This window comes from Emys orbicularis, chromosome 4 (assembly GCF_028017835.1).
Source record: "Emys orbicularis isolate rEmyOrb1 chromosome 4, rEmyOrb1.hap1, whole genome shotgun sequence".
Taxonomy (NCBI): domain Eukaryota; kingdom Metazoa; phylum Chordata; order Testudines; family Emydidae; genus Emys; species Emys orbicularis.
In genome coordinates, this window is record NC_088686.1 from 148,213,550 (window position 1) to 148,236,530 (window position 22,981).

General features: G+C 49.6%; 1 protein-coding gene across 1 annotated transcript in view; it reads left to right on the top strand.

The window, feature by feature from the left end:
• Positions 1–22,981, top strand: part of WNT2B (Wnt family member 2B) — a 46,056-nt gene that overhangs the window by 3,508 nt on the left and 19,567 nt on the right. The window contains exon 2 of the mRNA XM_065403565.1: positions 21,465–21,685. Coding sequence (XP_065259637.1) covers positions 21,465–21,685 — 221 coding nt within the window. The remainder of the gene's footprint in view (positions 1–21,464; positions 21,686–22,981) is intronic.

A 22,981-nucleotide genomic window follows, 5' to 3' on the forward strand; every position in this document is an offset into this window, starting at 1 on the left:
AACACAGGAACTTTGCTCTTTCATAGTTCACTTGCTCCTGATGAGTCCTTATTGAAATAGGTAAGCCTGTCATAATCATCTCCATGACAACTCAAGTATGATGTCAGAGAGAACTCTTGCAGGGACAACGTAACAGGAGCCATTCAGCCTTCTAGTACTAGTCTCATTCCTTGTTAGTTCCCTCGGAAATAAGACGTGGGGGAGACAGAGCAAGAGTGACCAGAAAAATGGAGAATGTGAGGTTTTCCAGAAGGCACTAGTGGCTCTTTAACATTCCAGTGATACTAAGACTGCATCACTGGCTGCTGCTTCTCAGGTTCAGGGAAGCTGTCAGTGCAGTCCAGCCTGCAAAGGGCCCTAACCCAACATGGATTTAGTTGCCAGTTTTTAGCAAAGCCAGAAAGTGGGAGTGAAAGAACCAAACCTGACAGTGAAGAGGAACTTGTCTTCTCACCCTGCTTAATTCATACTCTGCCTCAGTAGCTTCTTGGATGGCAGGTGCCCTCCAAGTGCTCTCCAGCCAGGAAGCTGGTTGTTCTTGCTGTTGAGGATGACAATTGCATTCTCATTGGCATAATCTCAGAGGCCACTTCCATAGTGGTACCCTGATTGCCGCTGGACTGCTTCAGCAACTGGTAAGAGGGGAGAGGCCAAGGATGGTGTGCATTCAGCTCATAGCCCAGAGTTTAGTAACGAGGAAGAAGTGGTGACAGACACAAGAAGTGGAATGTGTGAACTATAGCGCCCAGTACAATGGGGCTCTGGCCGCTAGTGTAATACAAACAAATGAACAATAATGCTGTTCCCAGCAATACCCAGAGGAGGACTCGTACGGCACATTCAGCCTGTGTGGAACTGAAGTGACTGGGGCAGCAAACGTGCATCACCAGCCATGAGTATCAGGTTGATACAGGCACTGGCCTGGGGCCACAGCTAGCTACCTATGGTGTCTGCCCCCAGCTTCAGGGCAGGTGAGAACAGAATAACATCCTCTTGGAATGTGAGGTTACTGATACATGAGGAGCTGAGGAAGGAAAAGACTCAGGGACTAGGAGGGGAGTTGGAATATTTCAGCTCCTTACCAAGGAGGAGGGAGAAGGGAAGGCTGGTTAAAGGACTGTGTATTTGGGGGAAAGGGGCTGGAAGAGAGCCCTCCATGGGCCAGCTAACAGCATTTGGAGTAAGCAGTCATGAGTACTGGCTAGTCCCAGCTGAAGTGCTTCCTATCTTATTAACTGAGCTGGTAGGAAAAGGCCATTTATTTTTCATGGGAAGTTTTGAAAGACTTGTTGCCCCATTTCCTCCAGCCTCCCCTCCCCCCAAAAAATCCTGCAACTTTTCTTCCACTTTTCCAACCAAAACCATTTACTTTAAGTTTTCCTCCTGCTGCCTCCCCTACTTTTTCCTTTTTGCGACTGTCAGAGGAGGAAAAAGGCAAAGAAACAGGGAGAAATAAAATGACCCATTTGTTTCTTAGGTTTATGATGAAACACTGACATTTCGAAGGGAACCAATATTTTCTATAGAAGTTTTCATTTAAGAAAAGGCCATTTTCTGTTCAAAAACATTTGATGGATAGGTTTTTGACCAGCTCCAATCTTTACATTTTAGTAAGATTTCTAGGTTCTGTGCAAACATACCAGAAGATGCAGATCATGCCCCTCAGAGCTCACTCTACCATTCCTGCTCTCACACACACAATATAATCCTGTCTCCACTCTGCTGGTTAGAAAATGTTTGGTCAGAGGATTTCTACCCCTCCTCCTCCTCTCACACTGTAAATGTAACTGACATTTTGATCACAAGGGCATGGGGAACAGGGAGTGAGATGTGATCAGTGCTGGGGAGCCGATAAATCTTATACAGTAACTCCAAATCGTTTGGAGACAGCAGATGTCTGACAGTGTCTCCAATGTCTAGTGAGAACATGGCAAGAGTAGGACCTGTTCTGGATGACCAAAGCTAACTCCCCCTGTGCTGAATTACAGGCCATTCTGGAGCATGGACTTGAACTTCTGCTTATAGATCCATAGATAGTAAGGGCCAAATGGACCATTAGTCTGACCACCTGCATAGCACAGGTCAGAATTTCACCCAGATTCCTGCAGTGGAGGGAATTATTCTTCCCTGGAGGGAGTCCCTGATCCAAACCCTCTGAGCTTCAGGCAAACTCAGATTCAGACCGGCATCCAGACTTGGGCTGAGCCCTGGGATGAGGCCCCAGAAATCCTAGCACCTGCATGGCTACACAGGTCTGATCCAAGCACAGCATTGTCGTTGGATGCCATGGGTAACTCAGGAACCCACATCCAGGTGCCCAGACCTAGGTAAACTCTGCAGTGAAGGGATACCCATAGCGGCTAGCACCCTGAATGCTATGGATTTAGATGCAGGTCTAGCCTTTGTGCCCAGACTCCCTTCCCTCCCTCCTCTCTTGCTACACTGAAGGAGGGGTGGGGGGAGAAGAAGAGAGACTATCCCAACATTTTCAAACAGAACAAGGTGTGGCCATAGCTGGTATTTATATAGCACTTTACAGAAAGTGAGAAAATACCATACCTGCTCCCAAGAGTTTACAGCCTATTAGATATTACGGTTACTGGCCTGCTGCTCTCCTGACAGTCCCAGTTCTGGGACTAAAGAGATCTCCTGGCTCCTGTTCTAACAATTCAGCACCTTCTACCATCACTAAATTCACATTAAAAATATTTTTAAAGTTGGATTTTTAGAGCTGTCACTCAAACTGGGAATTCTCAGGGATTCCCAGGAGATGGCAGGTGTGGACCTCTCATTTTAGTGATAGATAACAGCTAAGTTCTGTCTATCCAGATTCTTACAGGCACCCCCACCCCCCATCACCGTGGTATCTGATCATCTCTCAGGGTCTACAATTCAAGGTCTCTCCCTCTTTCCGGCTGATAGAAGTAAATACTTCATTAGATTTAGGAGCATGTTTAGCATACTTTCTGGGGAAGCTGCATCTAGCTCTTATGAAAGCCATCTCCCACGCTCTCAAGATGACCCTCTTGGCTGGCAGTTTTTGTTCTGGCAGAACGTGGCTCTAGAGATGGGTTTTGCGGAACCGGAAATGGCTTTCAGGTGATAAAACCCTGCGTGGGTATTGGCACTAACTCCGCGCTGGCTGGGGAAAGAATTCTGTTGCACAACATTGGAGGTTTCGACATTCGTTTTTGCTCCACACTGGAATACAAACAACCTTTCAAATGTTTTTGCAACACAGTTATGTGAAAAGGGCTGGTTTGGGTCTGAAAAGCTCAGGTGTTCACAGTTCAGGTCTCTCTGGTCAGATGTGACCAGTGAGCCCTGGACCTCAGACATTCCTGATGAAAAAACTTTGTATCTCTTTGAAATATTTCAGCATATTTAGATGAAATGACTCTTCATGGAAAGTGTTCTGGCCAGCTTTTCTTTGAATGCTATCTTCCTTGTGATCTAGATAGGTTTGCAAGCACATCTTTTATGCCATTGCTATTACAGTAAATGCTCCTGGTGGTGCATCGTTCATTGTTTTTATTATTGCCAAATCCCTTTAGGGATTGACACACAATCAACTTGTGCCTTAGAGGAAATGCGTCTCATTTTCCCAGTCAACTTTTAAAGGAGTTTAATTGAAGGAACTGGGTCAGTTCAGCCAACAGTGCGTGGAAAGGAAATATCAACCAAATGCTTCACCTAAACAGCAAATTCTGGATTTTTCAGGGACATCAGGCAGGCCCACGTTGCTTCACCAAAGCTCCAGGAATTGGCAAACTTTGCTAGCTGAAAACAAGGTGTTTGTTCAAAGCCTGTAGCTCTGAATATTTGTTATTTATACTACCACGGAAGCTCAAGTTCAAATGATGACATGGGCTCACTCGACGGTCTCAAAGAGCTGTGAAAGTTTGTGGTGCCATCACATCTGGGTTTGTGTTCCTCAGTGCAGTTCAAGCATCACAGTATATTGTGTTAACTAGCAACAGCAAGAAGAAAGAAAGTCACGTATATATCACAGCACATATGTAGAAAGCCTCCAAACTATAAAGTGTTACTTAGCAACACAATACCAGCTGATCACCAAAATTGAAAAAGGAGCACAGAGGGAAAAAATCTCAGTCACATTTGCACATGAGCTCACACTGGTCATATACAAAATGACTTCAGGCCTGGGGAAGCCCGGTTGTCCCCAGTCTCTGCTCTGGGATACAGCCCACTTCGCAAAGCCTTACTCCAGTGCTTAATCCTATACACGATACTGGGACTATTGTATGAAGGAGAAGATCAGGCCCCACCATGGGCCTCAAATGTCTTTCGAAAGATTAGGGACAGATTAAACAAATGTTGCTTGTCAATATAAACTATGCAATAAACAAATGTGGTGCAAGTAACTTAGTAGAGTTTACGCGCTGTTGAGAGCTTGGTTACTGGAGTGTGGAAAGTCATTTCCAAATAAAGGTTTGGTTAAAGAAGAATGTACACAAACATGTGCCCCCTTCTCCCTCAGACACCCAACCCTCACACGCATGCCCCAGCCCCCTATAAACTCAGAGCCACACAATCCTCCTTAGCTAACTTGTTTAATGCTAACCACAATCCTTGGAAACTACAAATATTTAATTTTGTCTGGCACCAGAACAGATGTGAGGCATCAAACTCCTTAGAGATAAAACAAGCAAGCTCATTCCCTGGCTCAGAAGCTCATGGGATGCTTGGGGCCACTTGGGTTCCTTTAAAACCACAGACACAGTAAGGGAGATCCTGCGCTAACACCGATTGTATTCGCATTGGAATTGTGTTTAAATCCACATGAAGATGCATCCCAAAGATCATTACTGGGGCAGACTGGCAGTACCCAAGACAGGAGGTCAAGTCAGACATGGACACATTCAGTAGAAACAAGTCATCGGCATAAAGTCAACCTTAAAACTGACTCTTACAGTCAGTGTAGCCCTCTAGCGAGGGTGTATTCGAGGGTTCCCTCTATGCTGATTGGCAAAGGATCTGTCACAGCCCCGCCCAAACAGCTTTGGCCCACACAGTAGCAGTTTATGCTTTTAGCTTGGAGGTGCCTGGTTCAATCCCCAGTGCATCTGCCAAGACGGCAGCTGTCACAGCAGCTCTCTACATAGCTCTGCCTTGGGCAGAGAGTGCTGTGGTTTGCTTCTCTCTTCCACAATACCTGCTGTAAAGTACAGAGCCATTCCTTTCTACCCAGTCTCATTCCACATGGCTGAGTAGGGGAAACAGGATGCGACGGGCAGGTTCCCAAGAAATGGACTCTCTGGATAAAAGGAAGTGTGCACACACTGCTGCTGAACGGTAGCAATTGGGGGTCACAAACCATCAGATTTGTGCTGAAGTGCTCTAATGCGAGCTATCCAACAATGGCCTCTTTGAAAAATACGTGTTGGGTTTGTTGTTGTTGGTTTTTAAGTCAAACCCAGCTAAAAATGAACTCTGGCCTGTGGAATTGTTCCAATGCGTGTTGGTGGGAACCAATTGCAACAGATGGGTTCTCAGTCATTGCACACAATCTGGTCCAATTGTATTTCTTGGTTCATTCTTCAGAGGAACTTTTACCTAGACGGTATTTCACTGAAGAAAATGGAGGGTGCAGGGGGAACTCATCTGTTGCTGTTACAAACCTACTAGCCATTATTAATAGTCACTGCAGCAGTGCTTCAAGGCCCTAACTGAGATCAGGACTCTCTTGTGCTAGGCTCTGTCCAGACACAGGAAAAGGTCTCTGCCCTGAAGAGTTTACAATCCAAATACACAAGACAGAGGATGGGAGAATTATTATCCTCATTTTGCAGATGGGGAACTGAGGCAGAGACTAAGTGATTTGTCTGAGGTCACACAAGGAGGCTGTGGCAGAGCCAGGAATCCAACCCAGATCTAAGTCCCAGCCCAGTGCTGGAACCACAGACCATCCTCTCTCAGAGCTACCCAAGGCCCTTATCTGAGCTCTTGAGCAGGGTAAACACTGTAGTGGCTAGGAACTCGCAAGCCCTGGCTTCTAGCATTGGTTCATTGTACGAGCTTGCACAAGTCACACTGAAGCCAGGAGTATTGAGCACCCTCAGCTCCAGTTGAAGTTGATGGGAGATGCGGGTGCTCGGCACCTCAGAAAAATCAGGTTCCTCCGTGTATTCGCTTCCTATCCATCAAATGGGGGAGTGATACTTATCCACCTTCCAGCCTGGACTGAGTTAGGTTTCCATTCCCTACTGCTTTCTAAGACCACATTTGGGTCTTCTCTTCAATACATTCTTTGGCCCAACACTCGGGAGACCTGGCTTCTATTTTCTAGCTTAGCCATTGACCTGCTGTGCCAAGTCCCTTCGCCTCTGTGCCCATCTGATCTCTGTGCCTCTTTGGGAATGACATTATCTCTTACTATGGGTTTGTACAGCACCAAGCACAGAGCCCCAAGCTCAGTTGGGGTTCCAGGTACCACAGCAATACTCCCACATAACCAAGATGGGGTGTCAGTATGCCATTGGCCAGTTCTTGGGGGCAGGCTCTTTGATTCTTCAGATCCAGAGGAGATCAGTAGTTTCTAGACACTTGTTTATGAAACAATTCTCTGTAGTATCCACATTTTGACACCATAGACATTAGGGCTGTAAGGTCATGGAGTGGAGGGTTTGATCAGGAATCAGCTACAGGGCTGGGGAAAATTAAAAAAAAGTGACCAGAGAGCAAAGAATGGAAAAACCCACACAAATTAAATGGGGTTGGGAGATTTAACAGCATAATGCTGTGCAGTGAGACCAGCATTTTCAATATACAGAGCAGTGGCTCTAAGGAAATTAGGGCTGTTAATCATTCCAAGGTGTTAACAATTTTAACAGGCCAGGATGGCTCCACTCCCAGTACGGCTTAATAAAATATTAAGGATTTATAACAACAAAGTAATATCTTGCACATATATAGCACCTTGAGGTCAGACAGCTGATCATACTGGTCCCTTCTGGCCTTGGACTCCATGAATGAATCCTAAAGTGCTTTGTGGTCAGCTAGAAATTCTGTACCCACAGTAGCCAGGGCCAGGAAAGGAAGAGAACACAGAATCCATGTGAAACCGGCTCAGGGAACAGTCATCCTGTTTGGAATTTGCCCCCTGCTTTTGCAAAAACCCACCATGGGCTCTTTAGCAACCAAAAGTGACTGGGATCTCCATTTTACATCTCACCTAACAGACCTCTTCAGTCTCCCGGTGTCCTCTAGCACCACACCAATGCACTGGTTCAATAATGAGTCAATAGGTGGGGCTCTTCCCAATGAGTCACCAGCACCCACTTCCTGGAGCAGGGAGCACCATGCTAGGCCAGGGGTTTAGTGCACAGAAGGATTGGCCCTCCACGTCTATGATTCTCTGTGATAAGTTGCACGAGTCTGTGGCACACCGAAAATGGAAACCACAGGGACAGCGTGAAATAAATGGAATATTAAACCAGCTAATGCAAATGCCACTGGGCTGAGCATCTTGCTCATGTTTAAATTAAGTGGATGCAGAACCTCAGAACCCTGCTGCAGGTTCATCTAACTGTGGCACACATGGAGCACTGGGTATCAAAGCAACTGGGAACTAAGGGGGATTCCATAGGGGAGCTGGAAAGGTCAGAGAGGAGATGCAGAGGTTTCCCCTCCACACCAGCAAATCTTTTCCAGCCCAGGCCAGCACCACCTGAAGTGATGCCCAGTGGCAGCTTGGGGATCTGCTATATGAAGTGAGTTCATGGCCCTAGACCACTTCCTATGGCCTGATTCTGCAAGGTACAGGGTTCCCTCTAAGGGGGGTCCAGAGCCCTTCACTCCAGTGGGTGCTTGCACTCCCCCCTCAGGGGGCAGAATGCTGCCCTCACAAAAACCATCATAACACTGCCAGTCTTGGAGAAGAGGCAGAGAATGAGAACAAAATCTGGAAGCTAGGTACACAGCTGTCAGGACTTTGGAGGCTTCAGGATCAACCTGTCACTTATGGATTTTTGTGGCCTACTTCAGTGTGTGGTGTGTTGAGGGCCCGGAGACCCCAGTCTCTTCCCTCCACAGAAGAAATCACAGCAAGGCAAAGCTTCCCCACGCCTGTACTTACTCCTTGCCAGAGATAGCACTGTGCTGTCCCTTCCAGAATAGAATCCTATAACACGCCCTCGTACATTGCCCCATCTACAGCTGGCAGCAGCCCATGTGCCAGAGATCAGAATGAAACCTTTAAAGAATCCAGCACTGATCCATTCGCCCAGCAGCTAAGACAGACATCCTGTGCTCACGAGTCATGTTTGACTGAGGTTATAACTCAATTGAAGAGGTTCTGATGGCACCGCTTGCTTAGCTGCAGAGGGATTACATGCTTAGCATTTCTTCCAAATGATGCTGGGCCTACTAGCCTGAGTAATAATAGGTGGGAGCGTGAAATATTACAGGCATCCAACAGCCAGAGGAGGGTATTGAATGGGGGAAGAGCGTCTGATGCATGGGCCAAAAACAATGGATTGGCTGCTTTTAAGAAAGCCTTGTTAAGCTCTGAGCCTGTGAACACTGCTCTGCAGAGAGCCACAGAAAAGGCTGCCAGCATTTCTTTGCTTGATCCAGTCTACCTGCAGCTGCCAAAGCCGCTGCTTGTGACTAAGTGGTGACTATACTGAAGGGCAGGCCTGCACAACTCGTAAAGCGGCGAGGGCCATATTACTCCAAAGAAAATAGCCGAGGGCCGAAACCCCCCGGCCGTACTGAAACGCCCCCCCCCCCCCCCCGCGCCACCCAGCCCCGCCGAACCCCATCTCCCCCCCCCCAGCGCCGCCCAGCCCCCGTGTAAGCAAGCAGGACTCACCCCGGCGGCGCCTCCTGCTGGTCTTCTCGGGAATTAGCTCATCCAGCCGTTGGAGGGTCCGGGGGCATTAGCTGCCTTCCCCGCGGAGCCTCTGGCCCCCCGGCCCGCTGGAGCGCAGCCGAGCGGGAGAGGTGCGGGGCTCCCCGGCAGCGGCGGGGAAGTTTATCGGTTGAAGGGGTACGAGGGAATCCAGAGCTTCCAAACTGTCTTAAGGGAGTATAGGAAAGTTGAGTGCCAGGTACTTCAGTGTGAAGGCACCACCCACTCCATCATTCCGTGTTGGACCTTTCAGAGCAAGTCTTAGGGCCCAGTTTGCCCTAAGAGCCTGCTCCAAAGGAGTCAATCGAAAGTCTCCTACAGCTCCGACATGGATATTTTAGGAGTTCGGATTTACTCTGCTTTCCTTGGTCAAAATATCCCCTCCTGACTCTGCCCTGCGGTGCACACTGTACGTCCTGAGCGGTGTTCAATTTGGGTGGTAGTGGATAGTCTGCAAGATGCCTTGGGAGCCTTTGGGATGACAGAAGACGCAGGAAGAGCAAATATTATCCTGGCATCAGTTTGCAGTCACGACCTCTCCATGCACTACAGAGAACTAGAGCTAGCACCTCCTGCCTTGGCTCTGACCACGCCAGGGCCGGCAGCCCGTGCACCCTTTGTGTCTGAGCTGAAGTCAGTGGGTCTAAGGCCTTGCCTATAGTCAGAGGTGCAGAGGAATTTAAAAAGCCAGCTTAGTTTTACCAGTGCAAATCCATGTGGACACCCTTAATTTGATTTAAATCTTGTTTATCATATTTAAGTAATTTAAACCAAGTTAAATCCGTTCAAAACCAGCACCTTTCATTGAACTGGTGCAACCCTGAATGCAAGAATGCTGGTTGGAAAATGGAATTACCTTCCCAGGGGAAATCCCGACCCTTCAAAATTTTGACGACATTTATTGTGAAACAAATTGCAAAAATATTATGATTTGGAAATAATGAAAAATGTTGAAACATTTGAGATAAACGTTTCACTTCAGTCATGTCAAAACGTTATGTAAAATGCATTCATAATATTACATGAATATTTATCATACGAGTCTCTATAAAACAGACATTAGCAAAATAAAGTAAGAGCCAAAACGATTCCTTTCAACTTTCTCCCATCTAAAAATCAAAGACATCAACACACTCCCACAAAATGTTTCAATTTGACAAAAATGCATTTCCCCACCCCCACCCCAGTGGAAACCTGTGCTATTGAGCACTAGGCTGTGTATATCCTAAAGCCAGTCAGAGAGGTTCCTATTCTAGCTCTCAGCTCCCATCAGATCACTACTAGAGCCCTGAATAATGACCTTGACTGTTGTGAGGTCAGTAGCGGGGAGGCCTGGACAGTTTCCCTGCTTGCTCAGAGCACATGGCTTGTGTTAGAGAAGGAGAATCTCCGATATTCCGGAGGAGCAGCTAGTGTCATGTTGGTATTCTAGCAGTGATTCAATCCCCACACCACACTAGGAAGAGGAAACATTTTTGCTTTCAAACTAGCAGCCTGTCCCATAAACATGACCATTCTTTTCACCCCAGAGCCCTGCCTTGATTTCATTAAAGCCCTTTACAATTGCCATAAAGAGCCCAAGCATTTCCACCAGAGCGCCAGAAAAGCAGAAGTTTCCCTTGATGTGTCAAGGGACAAACTTAATTATTTTCAGACAGTGAGACGCTCTGCTTTGCTGACGGGCAGCGATGGACGGAGCCCCTGCAGGGCTGTTCTAGTCAGGATGTTATACTCATCACCAGAGCACCTAAGCACCTTCCAGCAGTGCATTACTCCCGGTGCCTAACATCTGTCACATTGTTTGGTCTCTCCAAGGGGAGAAGCATGTGCCGTGGAGTGTCTTGCTCTGGTAGGGGGTGTCATATATAGCCACACATCTGTTGCTGTGTTTGTTAGTGAAGGGAAGGAGAAAGAAATGCGCCAATACACTTGGAGTGCTGAGGTTTGCGATAGCCCTGAGCTCCTGGAGGAGTTTTATTCCCCAGCCTGGGACCAGACCACAAGAAGTTGTGTTTCACAGTGACAAGTTTCTCCCTTGTTGCGAGTTCCACTGTCCCAGAGGAGTAGTTGATGCCCATGGGCTTTATCCCAGAGCTTTAGATAGTCTTTGCTATCTCCTGGGCCCAGGCCATGGAGCATTTTGATGATAAAGACCAAACCTTGAACTTGATCCAGTATTCCATCTGAAGGCAGAGGAGAGGATAGGTGTGATGTGCTCATGGAAGCCTGTGTTGCTGAGGAGACACAAGGCCACGTTCTGTACTAGTTGGAGCTTCCTACAGGCCAAAGGCCTCATGCCCATGTACACCATTGCTGTAATCCAGCCGAGAGGTAACAAAAGGCCAGAATAACTGAGGCCAGTTCAGCTTCTGCCAGGATGGGGTGGAGTTTCCTAACCAAGCAGAGATGGTTGAAAGCACTGCTCATGGATGCTGCTACGCAAGAGCTCAGCATTAGTGAGGAATCTAGAAATCCTCCCAGACTAGACTGAATTGGCCATTGGGGAAGAGAATTTACCTTCTTTACCTGGACCATTGGGGCTGGGGTTATCTGTAGGAAAATTGTGGCCCAGTTTAGGTTTTTGGGTTGGTTTTTTTACACCACACACAAATTAACAAAATTAAATTGATTTCCTTTTTGTTGATTGTTTCACTTGCAACAAGCCCTGTGCTCCCAGGCTTGAGCTGGGGCAGGCCCCGAGTCTGCCCGCCATTGCTACAAGCAGCTTTCAGTGTGGCCCTAGTGCTAAGTGGTATTTTGGGAGCGGATTTGATTTTTAAACAGCAAAAGCTGGGACGTCCTCTGGGTTATGTCTAAGCTGAGCATAAGCGGATTTCCCCCTTCTCCCTTGGCAGCTCTCCCCCCTCCTGACCCTTTGAGTGGCCCTGTCCCCTATGGAACCCAGGCAGTAGCCCCTACCTTGCAGACGTGAGTCTGTGCCTCCATCCCCCGAGCGGATCACCACACCAGGGCTGGACTCCTCCGAGGCTGCACACTGGTGCTATAAACACCCTAGTGCAGTAGCACCTGCTTTCCTCCCAGGGAGGCTTTAGACAGACACAGATAATGGAGGTGCCTTCCTAGGGAGCCGTAGGACATGGGGATCTAATTGGGAGCAACTAGGGTCAAACCCAATTGACCATCTTAAGGCTTGTTGTCGGTCCATGTAAGCAGGGCTATAAATCAGGCTGCATGATGCAGAAGCAGTTCACTCACTTAGGTGGAAGTGAGCAGTGGAGGGAGAAGGGGCATGAAGATTCTCAAATTGCCAGTGTTCTGTAGAATGGTTTCTTTTAACTCCAGCAGGCAGACTTTGCTAACTTATCTGCACATTCAGGGCCTGCTCCAGGCACCAGCGAAGGAAGCAGGTGCCTGGGGCAGCCAATAGAAAGGGGCGGCACATCCGGGTCTTCGGCGGCGGGTCCTTCACTCCCTCTCTTCCTCTTCGGCAGCACTTTGGCAGCAGCTCAATTGGGTTCCCCCTCCCCCCCCTTTGCCACTTGGGGCAGCAAAAAAGCTGGAGCTGGCCCTGTGCACATTCCCTGTAAGCCTATAGCACAAAGCCATTGCTGGGGGAGGCGGGAAAAGATTCTGCACTACCACAGAGGAAGGGTCGTCAATTTTCCCAATTGCTACCAAGTGCCTTATTCAGCGTTAGAATGAAAAGGTTTCCTCTGGTGATTCTTTACCATGGTCTCAACCTTCCCGGCCACATGCCTATTGCTAGATCTCTCTGAGACAAGTTAATGGGTGCAGGCTTTTCAAATCCATTAATGTAGCAAAAATTAAATACATTTCACAGCAAATATTCCCAGTTCTTTGGAATATTCGGTACATTTGCTTGAGGCCTCAGCGTGCTGGGTCTGCTTGAAACCCAATCCCTTGTATACAGCAGCTTCCCCATGGCCTAGGCACCATAAGTGCCACTTCAACCCAGAGATGCAGAGACTGTGTGCTGCCTCTACAGAGGGTGGCTGGGACGTGTCTGGTACAGCTGAGGGGAGCATAGGGCTCATTGCTGATGGCCTTTGCAGAATGAGAAGCAAGGGCTGCCCAGGTCCCCGTTACAAAAGAACACGGAGAACAGAATGATTCATTTTTAATTCAGGCCAGAGAAGTTGTGGCATTTAAACAGGAACTTTACCTGAGACTGGTCTATAAATGTGTCAGCTGTTCCCTTGACTGGGGCTTGGTAGTCTCCCCTGCAGCACAGCCTTAAGAGCTGGCTGCAGCCTCAGATGCAAAAGAGAAGGGGCAGGATGGAGCCATAGATAGCTGGTAGAAGAGCTGATGGGGTGTTTGCCAAGTCCTTTGGGGTGTGTATGCACTGGGAGCTCAAAGTGCATGGTCAGGGTTGGAGACAGCTTATAACCTGTTCTAAATCCTGTATACAAGTGTGCTGTCTGTACTGACCTCCCCAGCACCCCCAAAACCATAACTCGGTCACTGCAGCAATCCAGGTGGCAAGGCAAGTTTGTTCCATGTTAGAAGCAAGGATCAGAGGATCACAGGGACAAGTTCTGTCCCAGAGCAAAGCTCAGTTCATGAAATTCAATGACAATGGGGCAGGAGAAACACAGCAGGAAGTAGTGAGAAAACGACCGCCTAGCCAATAAGTGGAAAGATGGGTGTCAAACCTTCTCCCAAGTCACAGCCACAGCTCCCAGAACATTCCAGTCAGCCTGGGGACTGGTCATGGCAGATTGTGGAGGTATGTAACAGGAACGCATCTTGCTGGAGAAAGAAGCCATAAGCCAATTCCTCTCTGCCGCTTGGTGTCACCCTAGTGCTTTCAGGGTGCTGCTTGTTACAGAGCCAGGGCCGGTGCTACCATTTAGGCAAACTAGGCGGTTGCTTAGGGCACCAAGATTTGGGGTGCCAAAAAGCGGTGCCCCCAATTTTTTTTTTTACATCGTTCCTACGCCCCCTCCCCAAGTGCACGGTCGCCGCTCCACTTCTCCTGCCTCCCAGGCTTGCAGCACCAATCAGCTGTTTGGCGCTGCAAGCCTGGGAGGGGAGGAGAATTAGAGCGGGGGTGGAGTGCTCGGGGAGGAGGCGGAGCAGAGGTGAGCTGGGGTGGGGAGCTGCCGCACGGCTCCCTGGGCCGGGGGGGTGGGGAGCTGCCGTGGGGGTGCCTCGGGGGGAGCTGCCGCAGGGCTCCCCACCTCTGCTACGCCCCCTCCCCAAGTGCGCCATCACTGCTCCACTTCTCCTAGGGTGCGAAACTGCCTTCCACCGGCCCTGTACAGAGCTGGGGGGTAGAAGCAAGGCAGAGGGATTTTAAAAAACTTATCCGCATGGTGCAAGTCTGCAAGAGATTATTGTTGAAGAACAAAATCCCCTTATGACGTGGAGGTGGAACAGGAACCAGGGACTGTGGTCCCAGCAGACGAGTGACAGAGGCTCGGTCTACACTTAAGGGTTAGGTTGACATAATTACATCAGAGGTGTGAAACAACCCACACCACACTGACATAGCTATGTTGACCTAACCCCCAGTGTCGACCTGACAGAAGAATGCTTCCATCATTGTAGCTAACTTTATTCAGGGAGATGCATCTCCCAGAAAACCTCTTTCATCTGTGTAGGCTGCATCTAATGCTACATATGCTGGTCTAGACATGGCTATGTAGACTCCATGGCATAGACACAGGTACAGCCTTTATCCACTGTGCAACAGCCATTCCTGCATGCAATACACAGGTCTTTCCTCCCTTAATCCATGGCGGAATTGAATGTAGAATCTCAGGAGAAGTGATGAGGGTAGGAAAGCCCACAGCCCTGCGGACCTTATTTCATAGCCAGAGCAGTAGGAGAGCAGGGATGTGACGCAGGATTCAAATCTCTCTTGGATGACCCAACCTAGTGCCAGCAGCCTTCTGAGAACATGAGCCCCCATGGGAATTTTTCAAGAACTAGAGTGCGCACTACACAGGAACACCCGCTGGTAGGGGGTTAAGAGGAAACTTGTACTGTTGAGTAAACAGATGCTTCTGCCTCCAGTTTGTGTGTTTATCTTAGAAGCAATTTAGGGTTCTCCTTGTTTATAAGGATAGAAGTCAGCAGATTCTTAGAACGAGAAACAACTGGAAGCCAACATGTGACAGTTCTCTTCTGTTCTCCCTCTGCACTGGAGGAGCCTGCACTCAGAAGCAATTGAGAAAGAGCCCACGTCAACTGCATATTTGGATTTGCTTGTAAGACAAATTTACCCATGGGGGGTGGGGGTGGGGAAATAGTATCAGGAGGTCAGAACCACTTTACCTCCTTGACATCTCCAGCTCTCAAAGCCACTTGCCTGTGTGTAGAGCAACCTCAACTCTATAGTCAGCACTCAGATTGCCAATGCTCTCAAAGTGTGTTATCCAACTGCTCCTGAAGGGAAGAGTAACAAACAGAAGGTGGAAGCTCAGAGTAGGAATCAACATTAGCCTGGCATCTCCCATGATCCTCCTTGAGGCTCACAGCCATCTCCTGGCAGCTGTGGGATCTGAGCTCTGTAGAAATGGGAGGTTCGGATGCTGCTCTAACGGGTCTCCTGGGTGCTATTTGTAAAGAGTAGCATTGAGGACAAAGTAGTGATGTGTCATCGCCAGGTGATGCACACACAGAGCATCAACCCTGACCTCTGCTTGAGCGAATCAAGTAACTCCTTTAGCTGGCAGCAGTCAGGCTCTTCTCCTCCATGCAACCAGCCACGAGAGGGGGACATGAGACTTTATGAGCATGTCAAACTACACGCGTTCACTGGAGTCACAGACTTAACATTACACAAAGTATGTCTCTTATTTAGCAAAACTCGTGGAAAAGAGCAACATCCCAAGTCTGTCTGCAAGTCTGGGTATAGCTGTGCTCTCTTTCCACTGTCCCTGGGGATAGAATAGACACTGGCAGGAATAGCCATACTAAGATTTACCCTATTCTCCCCTCTCCCGAACACCACCTCACTGCCTGCCCCCCAGTCACTAGAGAGCTATCCTTATGCCCATTTTGCAGACAGGCAATGTTTGTAAATTCCCCTTGCTCCCCATGCCCAGCTCTCCACTGGCTCACCCTACTTCTCACCTGGCCTCCTGCATGCCCTTCTCAACTCTCCCTCTCCAATATTCAGCAGCTAAAATAGCCTCCCTCCCCTGGCATCTGCTGCCTTCCGTGGCTTGTCACTGGCCCCCTGGCTCTTTCCATGGGGGCTAGGAACTGCTCAGCCTCGCACCTGGCTGAGGGACCTCATCACCCCTCACATCAGCTCCCCCTATGTGCCTCTCCCCATTGCCTCTGACACTGCTCCGGTCACTTGGACAACATCTCTCCTCCACACCCACCGGTCTTCCCTCCGCCATGTCTCCCTGCTCCCGGCCCCCTTGCTCCTCCTCACCTCCTTTCCCCATTCAAAGGGGCTCACGCCAGAACAGTCTGCCTGGGCCATCTCCACTTGCTGGGGCCATTCTGATTCCCTCCCTTTGCCTTCCACCCCCACCCCCAATTCCATGGCTGTCTAGAGGCGACTGCAAGTCGAGCTGGCTGACGGCTCATTGGGGGCCAAGGGGTCCATCCGAAACACAGATTTAGCGAAACACGGCAGGGAAAGGCGTCTGACTAAATTCTCATTTACAAACAGAACAGAGCATTTTGGTAAGATCAGTGTCCCATCTCCACCTTCTCAGAAAGGAAGGCTTCCGTTTTCTGTTTCAAAATGACTTGGTTCCATTTTTTAATAATGGAGTTATGAGTGGAACATTTTGATTTCTCTCAGCCCAAAACCAACCCCCCCCCCCCAGACACCCCAGCAATTTTGTTTTCTGGGAAATTTTGAAGAATTTCCATTCTGAAATGGACCAAAACCAAAAACTTCAAAATCACAGAATTTCACATGGTGCCATTGGAGTACAGGGCTTGATTCTCCATTGCCCCAGCACCATGTGTAGTCACTGGCCCCAGGGCCAATTAGGTGCATCAAAAAACCCAACCAAACCCAACTTCTTCCTTGTGTAGCATTCACACAGGTGTAAATGACCATGAGGTGCAGGACAGCAAAGAATCAAGCCACTAATGCTAAAGAAAAATCAAACCATTGCCTTTCTTCCAGATTGCAGACAGCTGCAAATAGCTCTCGCACACTGCATGGAAAGGGAGCTCTGGGAGCCAGATATGCTGGCAAGGTGCATCATGGAAAAATGAAGGAATCAGTGACCCTACTCTGTTCTCTCATCCCACTTTCTCCTTCCAATAATATCTGCTGTGATCTGGCTATTTGGCAGCAGAGCTGAGAGCAGAAATTAGCTCACAGCATGAGAAAGGGAGTGCCTGGTGTTTATCTTGTTCAGAGGATTCTACGTGACCAAAGCTTCCTGTGGGGATAAGTTAGTCAGTCGCCATTAGTGATATGGCTTCCTGCTATGAAAGCATCTCCTTTGTCAGCTCACGGTGTAGTCTTTGTCAAGCCAGCAGCCCCCATTCGCCTCTTGCTTACACCCGCTTCAACCTGCATCACTCTGGGGACATCAGCGGAGCCATTGCCAGCTTAGACTGGTGCGAGTGGGGAGACCCCGGGCCCTGGGGCGTTTTCCAGAGCCCTTCATGCTTTGGCCAGGTTCTCAGGCCTTGCTTAGTAATGCCTCCCTCTCCGGGCACCTCTTCCCAGGCCCCTGGAGACTGAGCATCTGTTCTCAGATTGCTGCACTCAACCCCCCAGTCTGCCTCTTGAGACTCCAGCCCTGGCCTCAGCCATGGTCACTGGTCCCGTAGAGGCTAAGATGGTGACTCCAGGTCTGACCTCTCCATCCTTCCTCATCTCTCTTGGGGACACATGTATTCCTGCTCTCAGAGCCCCCAGCAGCCCACACTGATCACATCATCCAACAGCGCAACCCCCCGCTGCAGCCCAGAAGCGGGAAGAACCACTCAGTTACAAGACAGCGGTTCAGCCCCTTAGCAGAACCCTCCCAGCCATCAAAGCAGCCCAGGGTCACACAGCAGTTCTCTTAGCCCATAGGCAGCAGCTCTCCCAACTGACCCCGGAGCCAAGCCAGGCTCAGCATTGTCTCCCCCTGAGCAGGCTGAGCTAGCAGGCGCTGTGGTGAGCCAGACTCACCATCTTCCTCCTGCCCCATTTCCCTGCTTTGGGGAGGAGCCTCCGTTTCCTTTGACATATTGGGGAACAAGGGGCTTAGGGAGCAGAGAGCTCTGCCTTGCTTTGGGGAGCCAGCCAGCCCTGCTGCTGCACATCCATGCAATGGCTTCTTGCCACTGGGCTCCGGCCCATGCCAGCAGCACACAGAAAATCTTTAAGCCATAAAGGTCTATTAGCAGCAACAGGCCAGCCTGCAGATGGGCACCCGAGCAGAGCACACACCACTCAGCTCTGAGTTTCCAGCAGTGCCCTGTCCTGCTGAGTAAAGGGGGGGAACCCACTTCCTCTATGTGCCCCTGCTCTTGGTGGAACACTCCCAGAGCAGGCCGAACTGAACCCAGCATGCACCCCCATGCAGCCGTGACACCCCATCCTCCCTTTAGAGCAAAGCACAAGAGGGCGGTTACTGGCCTCCATCCCCTGGTAGCGATCACTTGATGAGCTGCTGTTGGCTCTCACGGCTCCCTCCACCTCCCCGGCCCTGCTGCTGCCCGATGAAAGGTTGATGAGCAGGCTTGCGAGAATCATGTGCTTCAGCCAGCACAGCCCTGGCTTGCAAAGCCATGGGGAGCCGAGTGTATTATCCACAGCTCCAGCCTGAGATGACCTTGTGCTTCTGCCAGCATTTAAACAAAATATTTTAAAAAGGTGGTGGTGGGAGGGGAAGCCTTTCCTCCCTCTGTAGTCACAGGGCTTTCTTGGGGCTGCCAGCTATCTCTGAGACGGATATAGAGCACAGCCAGAGACTGAAATATTACCCACATTTATTGCTTTTATTATTAATTATTTATTATTATTAATTATTATTAAAGGGAGGGTCTTATTTCCAGTCTAGGGGCTTGAAAAAAAACAAAAAACTGACTCTCACCCCAAGCTCTCCTCTTCCAGCCAGCAATGCAGCTCAGCGGTATGTGGCAAAGCCCATTCCCGAGCACAAAGGATCCGTTGCTTTCTGGCTGGGATAAACAAGGGACCTAGGCAGGGCTTTCGGATGGATTTGGAAAATGCTACACCCAACTCCATCATCGGTGTTGCTTTAGAGTCGGCAGAGAAGTCTGGTTCTGACGGGGGAGTTGAGCAGACTGGTACAGGGCACACCATGCCTGAAGCATGTTTGCCGCTACAGACAAGCCTGGGATGTCAGTGGATGGAAAACATCCAGACTCGCAGCAGTAAGGGTTTAAAAACCTAAGTGTTTTGGAAGGGATAAACACACCCCTGCTTTGGGCCAGGAGTCAGCCTCTAGCTAAGTGGGGGACGAGGGGAAGAGACATTCCCCAGGGGCAGGTTATCCCATCACTGCTAGTGCAGGATTCTTTCCCCTTCCTCTGAGGCAGCTGGTACTGGCCCCAGGCAGAGGAGACTGGTCCAGATGGACCTGAGTCTGAGCAGGCAAAGCAATTTTAATGCTTTTTTTTGGGTCCTTACCCACTGATCTTGATCTATTGACTGGCAGTAGGGGGCTGGGCTGCCCTGCTGATTTCTGGGATGTGCTTCCATAGGCAGGAAAAAAGGGGGAGAGACTGTCAGTGAATATTGAGGGCAGATCCCTCCACCCCCTTAATGTGTCACAAAAAGACTAGGGCAAAGATTGGAGATCTCTAGAGCCCAGGGTCGCTGTTACCCCCAAAATACGCTGCAGGGCTTCTAACCCTATTCCACGTGGCCAGCTGAGACCTCTGAATGCTGTTTGCTCTGATGTCACTGCCTCCCAGCCCACCACTGCTGTGCGGCATGTCTGTTTCATCCAGCTGTTGCTTCCAGTCAGCCCTGTGGGTCACGATCTCTGGGGCAGGGACTGTCCCCTTTCTAGCTTGTCTGTACTGCACCTAGCACAAGAGGGCCTGTTCCTCGATTAGGCTCCCAATGGTAATCATCAAGCCCTGGCCATGCTGGTTCATGTGTTTGCCCCACTGCTCTGAGCGGGAAAGAGCTTTTTGATCAAATCCTGCTGCTGCCAGCAGAGCTGGATTGGTGCGGCAGGAGGGACAGGCAGGGCTAGAGGGTTTTGCATATCAGCCTGTTCCATCAGCTGCCACCGCAGTAACTTATCCCCTGAGTGGAAAGTTCACCAGGCTTTAGCAGACAAATGTCACTTTTGAAAGCGACTGCCTCCCTCGTGCACCTGATTGCAGCATCTCAGAAGGGGAACCTGCTCCACGGGTTTCTTTGCTTCCTACAGCAATAATTCAGGTCGAGCACACAGCTCCCCTCCTCCCATTCTGGGCTTGGTGCAGCTCAGGGTTATTTTGTTAGACACAAAGTCCCTGACGGCTCAGTACTGCAACATCTCCTACACCCTGCCAGTCTGGTTTAATCACAGCACTGGGAATCGAATTCAAATCCGAGCAGAGCGCTCCAGGTCTCCCCGTGAAGTACAATGAGCGGAGCACTGCCTCCCAAGGAGGAGGGTCTGCTTGCCAGTAACACGCACAGATCCTTGTAGGCGATTTTCCCCATCCTGGCATCAGACAGCAGGGCTAAGCTCACACCACTGGAAATCAAGATTGAATCCCTTCTGCGTCTAGTGCACCACTCTTAAAGGGCAAAAGTTAGACCTTTAATAAGCAGCCAGGTAGGAAGAGTGGCAAGTGTGCAGCAGAGATGTGAAATGGGGGGGTGGGGGGGGAGAATCACCACCTTTGTGCTCCCACCCACACCTTGCTGCAGAAGCATATTCCACCCACCCTTCCTGTCATGATTACTTCATGCCATCCTGCTCATGGGGAAAACGGGGTTAGCCCCCAGCCAATGTTCTCCCAAAGCAGTCATAAGTCAAGTGACTAGATCAGCTTCACCAGTAGGAGGCAGCACGGTCCCTCCCAGAATGGCTTCTGGCATGCAGGGAGGAGAGGAAGGATGGGGAGGCTGAAGCAGCAGGTTGCCTGCCCAGTGGTGTAATCCAAGACTCAGCACAAGAGGGAGAGGAATGGGGCACACCAGGCTTACCCTGGTGTGAGCAAGATCATACAGAGTGAATTATTTATTTATTTATTTTATTAATGGAGATATCCTATCTCCTAGAGCTAGAAGGGACCTTGAAAGGTCATTGAGTCCAGCCCCCTGCCTTCACTAGCAGGACCAAGTACTGATTTTGCCCCAGATCCCTAAGTGGCCCCCTCAAGGATTGAACTCAGAACCCTGGGTTTAGCAGGCCAATGCTCAAACCACTGAGCTATCCCTCCCCCCCATTGCAAGGAACAGAACCCAGGAGACCTGACTGCCAGTCCTGCCCCAACCCTTTGCCAGTAGATCCCTCCCCCAGGGCCAGAGCTAAAGCAAGAGTCCAGATTCCTGGTTTTTAACACCAGACCTCATTCCCCTCCCAAAGCTTAGAATAGAACCCAGGAGTCCCGACTCCCAGTCCCCCCTGCTCTAACCCATTGGACCCTACTCCCTGAACACAATAAAGTGCCTGCACTGTGCTGATTTTTCACAGTGTATTTTCTCTTTCTACAGGTACATCGGGGCACTGGGGGCAAGGGTGATCTGCGATAACATCCCTGGATTAGTCAACAAGCAACGGCAACTCTGCCAGAGGTACCCTGATATCATGCAGTCTGTCGGGGAGGGGGCCAAAGAGTGGATCCGGGAATGCCAACACCAGTTCCGGCACCACCGCTGGAACTGCAGCACGCTGGATAGAGACCACACGGTCTTCGGGAGAGTCATGCTACGCAGTAAGTTCTGTCAGCTTTGCCTTTCCCACCCAGCCCAGGGTAAATTATTGCTCAACTCCAACCTGGATGCATTTGTCTAAGGGAGGGGAATTTGGAGAGCGGATTGAAAAATGCCAGTTATTTTTTGTAGGAAATTTTGAAGAACTCTTTTAAATAGATGTTTCCCCTCTACAATTTCTCTGGAGTTTTTGACCAAAATATGAAACTGAAGAGCATTTTTTAACAAAAAAATGTTTTCAAATGTTCTCATCAAGAACCAGATTGGGTTTTTCCACCAAAACTGAATTTTGATGGAAAGACTGACTGACTCTACTCTGCATACAGTGGCAGAGAGAAACCTGGGCATAGCCCTAAATACAGGAAGAGGGTGGACAATTTCTGTTTGACAGAGGAAAGGAGTATTTGCAGAGAAGGTTATTAACTAGGATCTATAAAGACCTTGTGTAATGCACTGGAAGGAAAAGAAAACAATCTAGTCCCTCCCTCTGGATTTAGGAGGAGCTCTGCATTTAAGTTCTCATATCTGAGTCACCGAGTATCTGAAGGCGAGGCTGGAAGTTGAGAACCCACAGGGAGGGGAAAGGTTTGCTAGAGGATCTGACATTGATGTTCCTAGCCATTGGACCATTGGGTTCCTCCCCATCCAAAGGGGGGGGGGGGGAACGGTGTAATCCTAAAGAGGCCACAGGCAGGCAGGCTGCACAGTGTGCTGCTGCATGGCACATTGGGGAAAAAGCAACGATGCAGCAACCCAGGAAGCCAAGGGGCCGACTGGCATTTCCACCACAGTCCATTCATAGCAGGTACAGCGGCTGGGTCGCTTTAGACACACCTTTGCAGAGCTGATCTCCAGCATAAGTCAGAGCAGCCTCAAGGCAGCTCTAATTTAGACTCAGCTCCCTATGGCCCAAAGGGACCAGTCCAGCAGCTAAGAATCACCAAATGCAGAAAAACCCTCTTTTCACCAGCCACAGCCCTGATGCCCCATAAACTAAGGGCACTAATGGGGAAGGGGCTATATAGCCACTGGTCAGCCCTGTGCCATCCAGAGAATCCCCCTGTGCCAATGGGTGTGTCCCAGTGGCCAGATCCGCTGGCTTCACAGCCCGTTTCTTGTACCAGAGTGATGTAATGGGACCACCGTAGCACACTGGTGGCTCAGGCACCAAAGGCGTAACAGGCAGGGAAGAGGCGAAAGGGTGGCTGACAAAGGAAAGTGTTACTTTGCAAGCACATAGGGGGATCCCAAAGATCTGCTTTCACTGAGGATCCCTGGCTCCTTCCCTCACAACTTAA